Source organism: Dunckerocampus dactyliophorus, chromosome 6 (assembly GCF_027744805.1).
Source record: "Dunckerocampus dactyliophorus isolate RoL2022-P2 chromosome 6, RoL_Ddac_1.1, whole genome shotgun sequence".
Taxonomy (NCBI): Eukaryota; Metazoa; Chordata; class Actinopteri; order Syngnathiformes; family Syngnathidae; genus Dunckerocampus; species Dunckerocampus dactyliophorus.
Window position 1 is genome coordinate 10,436,556 of NC_072824.1, and position 14,054 is coordinate 10,450,609.

At 40.4% G+C, this 14,054-nt stretch overlaps 1 protein-coding gene across 2 annotated transcripts; it reads right to left on the reverse strand.

Annotated features, from left to right (window-relative positions):
• Window positions 1–392: 392 nt before the first annotated feature.
• On the reverse strand, window positions 393–14,054 carry sgms2a (sphingomyelin synthase 2a). Of its 2 annotated transcripts, XM_054779873.1 has the most exons (6): window positions 13,767–14,054; window positions 7,722–8,189; window positions 4,497–4,614; window positions 4,155–4,308; window positions 1,080–1,246; window positions 394–1,005 (listed from the first exon to the last, which is right to left on the reverse strand). In XM_054779873.1, exons 1-6 carry the CDS (start codon window positions 13,910–13,912, stop codon window positions 823–825), a joined length of 1,236 nt encoding a protein of 411 aa, XP_054635848.1. In that variant the 5' UTR covers window positions 13,913–14,054; the 3' UTR covers window positions 394–822. The 2 variants fall into 2 exon arrangements, with proteins under 2 accessions (XP_054635850.1, XP_054635848.1); XM_054779875.1 differs by lacking the exon at window positions 7,722–8,189 and having other exon boundaries at window positions 393–1,005; window positions 13,767–14,053.

The following is a 14,054-nucleotide window of genomic DNA, read 5'->3' on the forward strand; positions in this document are numbered from 1 at the left end:
TGACAAAAGTAATGGTTTAAACAGGACAATATAAAAACTACTGATGCATATAATTTTTTTTACAAGTAATTATTTGTATGTCCTACTACTACCTACCTAACAGTCATCATCCTCATGTCAGCATGACCTTAAATCTCTGATGAAAGCTGCAACACCTGCCTTTCATCCAAGGGTCATGCCAGGGTCATGCCACCATGCCAGTCATCAAAGAATTAAAAGGCCTTGCAGGCCTCTCGCTCATCCATATCTGCTATCCACTGAGAAATCATCAGTAGAAGCAGTATTGTTACTACCTTGGCACGACTCACTTTAGCTGAAACAGAAGGCCTGATAGGGAGATTATGAAGGTTTAAGATGGGTGACTTGCAATATAAATCTGTCTGTGCACTCTTTCTGGTTAAAATCCCCAGTATATTTTGTCATGATTTATGAGTGAAAACAAGACGTTTACTTAAATTCAGTTTAATACAATGTAAATACCATTGCAATGATACACACATTGAGGGGTTCTGAAATGAATCGAAATTAATAGTGATAGTCTTCAGTGAATTTTAAAGGCAGTTTTGGTACATATAATGACACTGAACCCACTAAGGCACCTTGTGACACTGATAGCGAGGTCATTCAATAACAAATTTGGTAGTGTAGTCGGTTCTCAAATGCTCTAGAAGGTACTGGCTGGCACAAGTATCAGTTATACACACATGCAGAGAAAAAGATAAATTACAACAGCAAATGACACAGACAGACAGACAAAGCGTGATGAATCCTGTTCATTAAAAACAGCAATGCAAAACCTCTCGTCAACCAGTGTATCAACGGTCACTCGTCCCGTGTGCTCTGTACGATGGAGTATTTTTTACAAGGGTTTTTCAGGCAAGCGGGGGCCCAGCTGATAGGCCAGCCATACACGCACGGCACAGGCATGTGCACGTTCCTCTCCATGAAGTTGAACAGAGGGTTCCACCAGACGTTGGTGAGGTAGTTGTTAGGGGAGCACTGACACTGCACACAGAATAGAATTCATTCAGAACAGAAAGGCATTCATATTAATTACAGTGAAGCCTCTACACACAGACCTGTACATTGGCCATGGTGTGGTACCACCAGAAAAGGCGTGTCGTGACAAAATAGGCCACCACCACGTCCACGCTGTAATGCTCGTGCCCCACTAGGATGCACACCACGCCCACGGCGCTCAGCAGCCAACACATCAGATGGTACCACCAGAAGGACCGAGGGGAGTCTGGAAAAGAGACACGCACGCACGCATGCGACAGCGTCCTGACAATATGTTGATGATATAGATTAGGTATACATAGGTGCACAACCCAGTACAAGAGCTTGCACAAAATTCTGCCAGTGTAGCGACATCTGTGGCCAAATACTAAAAGCATATTTACAGTAACAACAATAATAACAAAAAGAAAGAAACTTGCAAAAACTAACTAGAAATTGGGAACAACTACGATGTAGTCTGCCAGACACAATCAAAATGTTCATTTTTTTGTTTTAACTATAGCTTTAATGCTACATTTCATTAATAATTAAGTTGTTTTTTTTTAAGCCCATGTTATGTTGTTAGTACAGTGCTGAAAACACCCAAAATGTGTATGCTTCTGAATTTGTAAGAAAAGTTTCAATGTTTTTAATTGCCATTTGACATCACAGTCCTCCTTAATTGCCAAATTTCATAAAAATAGAAGAACGGAATACTATTTTGAGCCCAGTTCATAGACTTTATAGCACCAATGTCTTGTATATCTTTCGACTAACAGAAAATGTTCCAAACTTCAAATGACACATTTTAATCCCAAATCCACAATCAATTCACGTAAATGTTCATTAATTCCTATGAAAGATGCACAGATAAAATTTACATACAGTATGTCACAAAAGTGAGTAAACCCTTCACATTTCTGCAAATATTTTATTATATCTTTTCATGGGACAACACTGAAGAAATGAAACTTTGCTACAATGTAAAGTAGTCAGTGTACAGCTTGTATAACAGTGTAAATTTACTGTTCCCTTCAAAATAACTCAATACACAGACCTTAATGTCTAAACTGCAGGCAACAAAAGTGAATACACCCCAAGTGAAAATGTCCAAATTGGGCCAAAAGTGTCAATATTTTGGGTGGCCACCATTATTTTCCAGCACTGCCTTAACCCTCTTGGGCATGGAGTTCACCAGAGCTTCACAGGTTGCCACTGGAATCCTCTTCCACTCCTCCATGACGACATCACGGAGCTGGTGGATGTTAGAGACCTTGTGCTCCTTCACCTTCAGTTTGAGGATGCCCCACAGATGCTCAATAGGATTTAGGTCCGGAGACATGCTTGGCCAGTCCATCACATTCACCCTTAACTTCTTTAGCAAAGCAGTGGTTGTCTTGGAGGTGTGTTTGGGGTCGTTGTCATGTTGGAATACTGCCCTGCGGCCCAGTTTCCGAAGGGAGGGGATCATGCTCTGCTTCAGGATGTCACAGTACATGTTGGCATTCATGGTTCCCTCAATGAACTGTAGCTCCCCAGTGCCGGCGGCACTCATGCAGCCCCAGACCATGACACTCCCCCCACCATGTTTGACTGTAGGTAAAACACACTCGTCTTTGTACTCCTCAGCTGGTTTCCGCCACACACGCTTGACACCATCTGAACCAAAAAAGTTTATCTTGGTCTCATCAGACCACAGGACATGGTTCCAGTAATCCATGTCTTTAGTCTGCTTATCTTCAGCAAACTGTTTGCGGGCTTTCTTATGCATCATCTTTAGAAGAGGCTTCTTTCTGGGATGACAGCCATGCAGACCAATTTGATGCAGAGTGCGACGTATGGTCTGAGCACTGACAGGTTGACCACCCATCCCTTCAACCTCTGCAGCAATGCTGGCAGCACTCAGGCGTCTATTTTCCAAAGACAACCTCTGGATATGACGCTGGGCACGTGCACTCAACTTCTTTGGTCGACCATGGCGAGGCCTGTTCTGAGTGGAACCTGTGATGTTAAACCGCTGTATGGTCTTGGCCACCGTGCTGCTGCTCAGTTTCAGAGTGTTGGCAATCTTCTTATAGCCTAAGCCATCTTCGTGTAGCGCAACAATTCTTTTTTTCAGATCCTCAGAGAGTTCTTTGCCATGAGGTGCCATGTTAAACTTCCAGTGACCAGTATGAGAGAGTGTGAGAGTGATAAAACCAAATTTAACACACCTGCTCCCCATTCTCACCTGAGACCTTGTAACACTAATGGGTCACATGACACTGGGGAAAGAAAATGGCTAATTGGGCCCAATTTGGACATTTTCACTTAGGGGTGTATTCACTTTTGTTGCCTGCAGTTTAGACATTAAGGTCTGTGTATTGAGTTATTTTGAGGGGACAGTAAATTTACACTGTTATACAAGCTGTACACTGACTACTTTACATTGTAGCAAAGTTTCATTTCTTCAGTGGTGTCCCATGAAAAGATATAATAAAATATTTGCAGAAATGTGAGGGGTGTACTCACTTTTGTGACATACCGTAGTAAGTTTTCACTTGAATTTTCCCACCTCTTTGCAACCCTATCCCTATTAATTGAACAATGCATCATACTGAGAAGTGTTTCTAATATTTTGTCCCGCCCATGTAGCTAAATAAGCTAACCCATCCATCCATCCATCCATTTTCTATACCGCTTCTTCCTCATTAGGGTCGCGGGGGCATGCTGGAGCCTATCCCAGCTGATTTCGGGCGAAAGGCGGGGTACACCCTGGACTGGTCGCCAGCCAATGGCAGGGCACATATAGACAAACAACCATTCACACTCACATTCATACCTATGGACAATTTAGAGTCGCCAATTAACCTCACCTGCATGTTTTTGGAATGTGGGAGGAAGCCGGAGTACCCGGAGAAAACCCACGCGCACACGGGGAGAGCTAAATAAGCTAACCCAAATATTAGAAACAGCTAAATGCAGTGAAGTTGTACACCACTGCAAACCACAATAACTGTCAAATGAGCATTATACTGTGAAAGCAGAATTAGATTTTCAGACAGTAACAGACAGCCAATGTGTGGTGGTGTGTGAGTGCAGGACAAGAATGGAAACCAGCTCAGACAAATTCATATATAATTCATGGCCAATAGCGTTGCTTTAGAGCGACTCACATTCCTTGATGAACAGGTAGGTGAGGGTGAGCATCACGGTGTGTCCGCTGAACAGGAAGTCTCCGCACATTATGTGAGACTTGGTAATGGACAGGCCAGCGCCGGAGATCAGCCGCAGAATTCTCTGGAACTTTGCATAAAAGTCTCCGTACAGCTAATGGGAAGGACATAAGAGGGCCCCATCAGAGCAGGAGAGGACAATGATCTCATAAAGAGTATGAAGAGGCCGTTCAACATTCTGTGCTATTAATAAACTACTGACGATAAGTCACTTTGTGAACAGTGCTTAAAATGTGTCCCATTATGTTTAAAAGCTTGAGGACTAAGACTAGTGTGCCTCACCTTGGGCGCGCAGGTCATGTGCATGCCAGGGACAGGCAGGATGGTGATGTACATGGTGATACAGCGGTACAAGTACAAGGTCCCCAGCAGGAAGAAGTAGCGTCTGCACACGATGGACCTGTGATAGCAAGCATCAAAGAATACAATAAAAAGCTGTTGCAACTAGGGATGTCCTATTGGCCCGATATTGGCATCAAAATTTAATATCGGTTGATATCGGTATTGTTTTTTTCCCTACATTGAAAGCTGATATAGCCCTTTAAGCGGCAAAGTCGCAACATTGTGGAATTTGCGGCTATGGTGCCTCATGTATTTAATAATTTACACCAGAAGATGGCACAACATCTCTAACTTCAATCTGAGTGGCATTTGTGGGCGTGTTTCTGTGAAGATTTTAGGAGTTTGTGGACTTGCGGCAAGAAGTCTGCTAGCCGTGACAGTCCGCACGCAGTGCGTGCTTGAGCCGATGCTTTGTTTGGCCGTGTTCAAGGTGGCAGGGCGTGGTGGGTTGTCGGGGCACCGCTGGAGGTGGGGTGTGGGGTAATTTGGAGGAGCGTGGAGTTGGCTGCGGGCAGACGCGGTGGAGGATGCGCGGCTGCCGGATTTTGCCTGTGTTTGCTTACGCGAATGGTGCAGTGTAGTTTGTGGTCATGTCGAGAAGCTATTTACTGTTGCTGTATCCATTGGCTTCGCAGATGTGTGTTGAGAGGGATGGATGGATAGATGGATAAATGGATAGATACTTGATTAATCTCCAAGAGACATTCACATTTCCAGCAGCTCTGCAAAAATGTCATAATGAACTTAATCACGTAATCACAAATTAAAACAACCAAGGCAAGACATGAGCGATAAGAACAATAAGAAGATAGAATAAGAATAAATAAGTACGGAACAGATCACGTCAAAATTGTAAAATTGTAGTGCAATTTCCTATCGGTATCGGTGTTGGAAATTGAGCGTTGAACAATATTGGCATATCGGATCTCGGCAAAAAAGCCGATCCCTAGTTCATCCCTAGCTGCAACCATGTTAATTTCTCCAGTACAACATTTTGGAATAATGCTTAATAATATGATCATATTTAAGAGCGTTCTAAGCATACTAAGATTGTAATACTGTAAATTCCGGTGTATAACTTTTTTCTACTTTTTTCTTAAACTTTGAACCCTGTGGCTTATACAGGTGTGAGGCTATTTTATGGCTAAATTCTAATCTTGTGATATCGCCTTTACTTCAGAACTACGACTAATTGTTTAAATATTGCGGAAACGGTAACTTTCTTTGGTAGGAGACAATCAAGAGCTATCTGTGCACTCACGGCGAGCTTGTCAACGCAATGGAAATTGCAGGTCATTATATGTCACAGGATAACAACAAACAGTCTGACTCAAGGTGTCATCTTACACTTTTCTAAGAACAAGAAACTCATCACACAGCAACTTAACACTCAAAAAGTATACTTCACAAATATACAGTACAAACATGTACCACTATGAGCTTGAAATGAAAAAAACAACTCAGTGTTCCCATAATGCACTGCGTCTGAGCAACATTACATCTAATCTTTACCTCACTGATATTTTATTTTTGTTTTTCTTTCTTTTTTTAACAATACAAAGTAGAAGTTGTACAATCAAATGTAATTTTTGACATTAAAGTGCTGACTTTTTCACAACAACATACACTCCGCAATTAGGGTTGCTAAAAAATGAATTTTCCAAATTTCCATGGGAATTTAAAAAAATTAATGGAAAGAAATGGTGAATTTAACATGGTTAGTTAGCCTATAAAAGGGATTTTTTAAATATAACAATGATGAATAGAAGAGAATTTGTAGAAATTAATGTCAATAAATGGGGTTTAGCCTACAACAGGGACTTTTTTCATAGTTTAAAAATCTCATTTTTGAAAAACATTATTCAAATGTATTATCATTTAAACGTATTATTTTAAGCTTGTACTGTATATACAGTCATCCCTTGTTTATCTCAATTAATTGGTTCCACACCCGACCGCGGTAAGTGAATTTCCGCAAAGTAGGTTTCAATATTAATAAATGGAATATTTTCATAGTTACAGCATATAAACCTGTTTATGACTTTCTATGTTTGTTTTTTTTTTACCATTATTAGAGCCCCGTAGACATGAAATAACACCCCTGTAGTGACCTTAATACTTCTATTATTCTTTGTTTACACCACATTGCTAATGCACAGGCTGAGAGATCACTGCAGGGACAGCAATGACTTTAAGCATAGCATGCTAGCGAACTAACTGGTTAGCCTCCAATTTATTTATTGTAAACTAAAGAAAATGTTTCAAACTGAGTGGGGAAAAAGGACAAAGTAAGAAGGCAAAAACTTCACACACAAACGGAATGGGAGGAGAACTTCTTTTCACTGTCATGTCGGACATGCCATGGCTGACTACATGCAGTGTGACGGTAATGTAATGAAAGCTTATGTCTCATCAATGTTTCGTGCCATTACTGACGCCCAGTGGCCAGGATACAACATATGACTTGTCTTTCAATATTGTGAACGGGTCATAGTCAACCACAAAACAGCTATCATTATTTAATTAATTAATTTTTGAAAAACCAAGCTAGAGTGAAGTAGTGAGGGATGACTATAAGTGGATCAGCATTTGCAAACCTGCAAATTTGCGGAATGTGGTCAAAAAATTATTTTACAATTTTTTTCTCCAAAAATAGGCAATTTTTTTCATAGAAAACATCCCATTTACCATAAGTCGGTAATAATTTATAAATACGTGTTGCTTTTTAATTATAAATGTTTTTTCCAACATTCTTCTTGTAATTATGACTTTGTTCCCATAATATTTTAACTATATTATTCTTTTTCTGCAAACCTCCATTTCCAAAAATTACCTCTTAATGTGTTGTTGTTCCTCTTGTTCCGACTTTAAAAAAAGTATTTTTTGTTTTAATATTTGAATGTTATGCTCCTACAATGATTTTGATGCTCCTAAAATGATTTTTTTTTTTTTCTTGTTAAACTATATTTTTAGAATGTGCCACGGGCCAATAAAAAAACAGCAGAGAGCCACAAATGGCCCCCAGGCCACACTTAGCACACCACTGACCTAAATCGTGCAGTGTTCTCAGTGTTGTGGCCAGGGAGTGTATGGACAGTGTAAATTTCAGGGAGTTTCCTGATTTACTTGACCAATTGCGGTATCCAGTTAATGCCAAGGACTTACTTGTAATTTAGGAAGAACAGCTGTATGAACCAAATGGTTACCAGGACAATGCCATTGACCTCTGTCACGGTGAAGGCCCACTTGACCCTGTCAATATAGTCAAAGAAGGTGTCGGGGAGCGGCGGTATGCTCTCCTTAGGCGGAACCCTCTCGTGGACCACTGTGATGACCACCGAGGTCAAGACCAGACTGAAGATGACATAGAGGAAGAGGAGCATGGTCTTCCACCACTCTGACGGCAGGCGGTTGGTGTCTGACTCCTTCATGGAAATCTTCACGTAGTCGTTCCTGTTTTTGCGAAAGCCACGCTTGGCGTCCCCTGCGGGGGTGGTGTGGACGGGGCAGGTCTTATTTTCGCCGTGCCCGTTGCTGGCTTCCATTTGGGTGTTGAGACTAGCCTCCTGCAACGCCATGGCTTCCTGCTCCGTCCATTCACAGTTGGGTTCACTCTGGATGGAGGCTGGGGTGCTACAACAAGATGAGAAGGTTGCTTGAATTTAGGGAATTTTACCGCATTTGTTGCATTAGTGTCTGGGCAAATTACACTGCATGATGACATGCAGACTGCCCAAATGACTGCATGAATAATGACTGCGCAGCAATAGGTGGTGGTATCTAGTCAAGCTTGATAATCCATTTAAAAAAGACTTTATTATTCAAAACTGAGACAACCTTTTTCCTTTCTTTGAATTTTGGATGCTCACTGCCACTGACTGCTACTATGGTCACTACAAACAAACATTGGCCAGACTTCAGAGATTCGCATCATCTTCAGATTTCCAACAGTGATGTGCGATACCACTGATTTCATTTCTGATTCGATACTGAGTAAAATTCAAGCTGGTATCGGCGATACCGATCTAATACGGATACTTTGAGCAAATTCACCTAATGTGTCTGGTAAATTTTAAAAAGTAGTGTATTTCATGTCATAGTATAAGGAATACAAGATATAAAATACATTTATTGATTAAATTATGAATTTAAATATTTAAATAATTTAATAATTAAAATTATTAATTTAAGTAAAATAATTGTTCAATAATTATGTATTTTTTATTTTAAACCATACAGTATAAAGAATACAAGATATAAAATAAATTATTTAATTATGTGATTAATTTAAAAAATAATTAATTTAAAAATTAATTTATTAATTTTAATAAATAGTTCAATAATTATGTAATTTATTTATTTAAAACCCTAAAGTATTTTGAGGTAGTGGTGTGATTTACAATATAGCCAAGCTAATATACAACAACAGAATAAACGGGGGACAAAATCATGTCCAATATGTGAAAATGGTATTTTAAACAATAGAAAAAGAAAACTATTAAAATATGCTATTATTCACAATTCACAAATGGCTCCGTTTACGATTGGTCATCGTTTCAACAGACAAATTCAGACACTGAAGTATCAAAAGTATCAATATTTTGATTTGAGAAATTATTTTTGAGCACGAAAATCTGGTATCGGTCCACATATCACTAATTTCTGAAAGTCCTTGAAAAAGTTGCGGTACAGCTAGCTTAACTTCTTTTTACACTTGCATGACAGTTGAAAATGTTAACATGTTGCCTGTATGATTAATAAAGGTTTTATGATGGGGACAGTTGGACTCCGGAAGAGAGTCTTGTTAATTGAATAGGGTAAGAATAATTGCCGAGCAGACAAAAGGGATCCAAACAGAGCTTGTAGCAGAAAAACACACAAAGTGAGCGCGAGGAACTAAATAAAGCAAACACAAATGAGCAGCACGTGCGTCAGAACAAGAAAGTAAAGGCACCAGAGAGCAAGGCGGAACGAAACAGGAAGAATTACAAAATAAGAGCATAACAGGAACTGAAATGATGACTGAAACACAGGAAAACACAACTGAAAGTCCAACCTGTCACACAGGGTGCGACGTTGTTAATAAAAGTTTCATCATCAATGTTAGTTTGACTCTGATTATATGAATTTTAATAGGTTTCTGTGGGGAAAATGTTATTATTATAGGAACAGTTTGAACAGATTATTTCACATGTAATCATTTCCTTAGAGAAAAATGCAGTTGATCAAGGATTTTTGGCAAGGACAGTTTGATTCCGGAACAGATTATTTCATTTTGAATCATTTTCTACAGAAAAAAATGCAGTTAATAAAGGTTTTATGACACCAATAGATTTGACTCTGGAATGGATGATTTCAAATGTAATATTTTTCTATGATGAAAAGGGTAGTTACAGATTTGATCGCAGCTATGGCCTTAATCTTTTCAGCTGATGAATAGCAATTGCAATTCTTGCAATTTTTCAACTGGTCTTAAAATTTGGATCAGGAGTATATTATATATGAAAATAATATTTTGGCACACAATGCATGGAGCGAAAGGTGATATTAACGGCACCCAAAAGGCAATGTCAGTGATGACCTATGATTGCATTGTTTGTTGTCGTCCACTTAATGGCTCGTACATCATCGGTAGAGCATCAATATGACAATCCCCACTTTCAACATTTTCATTATTTCACATATAAAAGGCTTTAAAAGGCGTCTTTGACTGCTAATGGCCTTTGAAGGATGTTGCTTCCAACCCCTGAGAGAGACCATAAAGAGAGCCATCAGGGATGCATACATACACAACAGGATGTTTACTTGTGAACAAATATGGCACTGAAGTAGAAATAGATGTTGGTGGCTCAAGGTTTCAAGTAGCACAGGATCAATTGGGGGGGGGGGGTTCAGCTGAGAAACACAGGCAGGATGTAGCTGATTGATGGCTGCAGATGACAATGTTTGACAGACACTGAGGAGTCACAAAGAATATTAAAGCGGACCGCACACAAAAAACATAACATCTTTAGCATGCTTTGTGCCTTCTGGAAGTGGGGATGAAGTTATTACCTTTCAAACTACAGTAGAACTTAAAAGGTCTCACACAATCACTGGTAAACCGCCATTTTTCTCTCACAAGAAATCATCTGTTCCAGGGTCAAACTGTGACCATGAGAATCTTTATAAAATATCGGCAATGTTTAGTAACATAACTGTCAAACAAGTGCAAATAGAAGTTAACAATAGTCATTGTAAGTGTTAATAGGAAACTACTTATGTCGCTTCATGCATCACACTGTTGTTCTTGTCACAGAAGTGTAAAACGAAGTTAACCAATGCTAATAATTAATTTTAAAAAAGGACGCTTATTACCAGTGTATATTATTTTTCTTATCTTCTCATATTCTTAACCCTAGATGAGGATGCACCTGCTTTTGGAATAAGTCGCAAAAAAAAAGCCAAAGAACAAGTTGTTGCTCTGTTGTACAGTGGCTCTTACAAAATCTTGTTGTATGTGACCAAAGTGCAGCCTGGAGGTCATTTTCGGCCCGTAGTTCGTTTTTTATTGGCCCGTGGCATATTCTAAAAAATACATGAATACATGTGAATGAATTAACTGGATATATTATTAGATATTACGAACGCCAGGGTACTTTGTAGTGCTCCAAATCAGGAAGGGCATCCGGCATAAAACAAATGTGCAAATAACAACAAAACACATTACAAGACAAAGTTATGATGTGGATGTTTTGGTTAGTTAGCTTAGCATATATTGACCTAGATTGGATTGGCATCTTTAATGCACAAAATGTTTCAAAGTGGTGAACCCCACATTCATCAATTTTTCTGCATGCAACCCTCACTGAAAAAGGTTTGCGACACCCCTGCCTTAGTAGAACTGAAAATGTTCAGCAGTGTGCCTGCGCATAATAGGAGGCCAGCACAGACTGGACCTTTTTCCACCGCTGCTCCTCCTCAGCCAGAAGTGCTCTGAAGGGAATGGGGTGGTGATGGAAAACTGACCAAAAACAAAAACAAACAAAAAAAAACTATTCAACATGTCCACAGAGTGTATAATGGATAACTTGGCTGGCTGCACTCGCCCAGTTCTATTTCAAGAAAGCCCAGCTGAAGAAGGCTGTGTTTTACACTCCGCAAGAACCAGGCAGGGCCGGGCCTCCCTGTTGGTAATAACATGCTAGCATAGCTGAGTCCCCACTCATTTTCATCTTGGCAGCATGTGAACAGCCTCCATCAAAGGGAGTGATAAAAATAAGTAATATTGAAGGCGCGCAATGACAAAAAGTGGCCTTGTCTCTACTTTCTTTAAAAATGTCAAGCTTTGGGCATGTATAAATGTTTGTTTTAGTAGTATTCTCTCACATTTATACTTACTTCAACTCAAAAAGGTTACCTAGACATTATGATTTAACATTACTGAAGTAGAAGCATCTTTATGAAAGACCAAATAGTCCTCATCATGTGTTGTCAGGATAGTTGTAATTACCTGTAATTATTTTAAATTACAGGATTTCTCGTGGTTATTATTAGTGTGAGGAGTATTCTGATCTTCTGCATGCCAAAATGTTCCCACCCAGTGATCATTATGTAGTTCTCAATCAGGGGCGCACATGTGAGAGCTTAGACCACAGGGGAGAACCAGAAATTGCTGGGGCAGATGGGGAAAGTAATAATTTACTGGTCACTTTCAATGCATGAAATGTACTGGTTAATATTGCTGAATTTGGAGTAATCTATGTTATTATTGTATAGCTGTTATTGTCAATTGTTGATGACTGCAAGCTGCATCAAGTCTCTTATTTGTAGTCGGGATGACGTTATCTTCAATATTTGTCCAGTTCCTTGGTATCTTTGCCTTGAATTTGCTTTGCTTCCTTAATGTCACCCGTTTTTTTCTATCTATCCATGTTTTTAACATCCACGTTTTTAACATCCACATCGACTCCCTTTGATTGTAGAAAGTTGGCCACTTGTTGCTTTGTTGAAGCAACATCCTCTTGTTCTCCCAGGGCTTAGACATGAGAGGAGCAGACCTAAGCAGACCCCAAGAGCACAGGTGGGGAGGACCCTAGATCAGACAGTAGATAATATAGCATCCAAGGTGTTGGGCATACAGAGTCACTCATCACAGGACAGAAACTCACAAACTTGTTCTCTTAGGAGAGGACGTGTCGGTTCTGTTAAGTCAACACAACAGGTGCCAACAACACTCTGCACAACAACTTACCAACAGTCGCATTCTCATGACGTCATCCGTGTGCACCACTCTACAGGCATGGCCAATCAACTTTCCCCAAATCAAAATGTTACAATAAAATCGTCAAGTTGTGTGGACCTGGGGAGAGGAGCCATGACCAGTGGTGGGGCGCACCTTGGTCGGGCAGACATAAGAAGACCTTAGACACTTGGGGGCCTTAGTTCACATGTACGGCATACCTGGAGGTCCTTGGACATGAGGACCTATAATTACAAGTCATTTTGAAGGGTAGACCTTGGGCCGTGGCCTTGGACTATAGGTGAACTTGAGGCCCTTTAATTTAAAGGTGGGCTGGAGCCGGGGGCTTTAGACCACAGGTGGGACATAGTGAGGATGCCTTAGACCACAAGTGGGGCGTACTGTGTCCATAATGACAACCAGGAAGTCTTTAAATGTGTCTCGGATGTATTAGGGTAACACCCCCCAACTCTGGATAACATGAGGCTTAACATGAGGCCTGGCTGAGGGAATACGGGTCATTCATTGCTCTGTCTGTAATTATGCTCTCTGCCTTTCAGGCAGACCTCCAACATCTGGGAAATTGGATTAAAATGGAGGACTAACGCTGACTGGTGCGGTTCTTGAAATGTTAGCTTATATGTTTGCATTGTAAAAGTGGAGCTGACATTTTGACACTCTTCTACCTCTCAGTAACCTTTAAATGGACTTTAAAGCATTTGCAATTTAGTTTATACTTGCAATACAAGCATATTACATACTTTCATAAAGGATGACCAGTCATAACATTAGGTACTCCTGTAGATAACAAGGTGCAATGCAAGAGTTGTATCAATAAACGAAGTTTTTATGATTGCGACATAATTGCATCATACCGAGAGCTTTTTCCAATATTTTGGTTCGCTTACATAACAACATTTCCAAATGAGTGTCTTGCACTGGACGTCATTAGCTTGTGAACCATATGTAATAGTTTGAAAGCATCCTACCTGTCCTTGTCAGGCCTCTCTGTATCCGCTTTCGGAGTCGCGGTTTCAAGAATGCCTGATGCTGAGCTCTCACGTCTCCAGGAGGAGTGGTCGGTCTCAGAGGATGGACCCTCGTCTTCAAGGGATCGCTCCTCCCCGACGCCCATTATGTTGCGTACGCCTGCCTGACTCCGCTTTCCTTCCCACAGCGCCCATCCCACTCGGCCTCCCCGAAATGTAACTAAATTAGCTCGGGCGCCCCGACGTCATAAAGCCAAGTGGCGTGGCGTGGTGACGTTGTGATAGAGA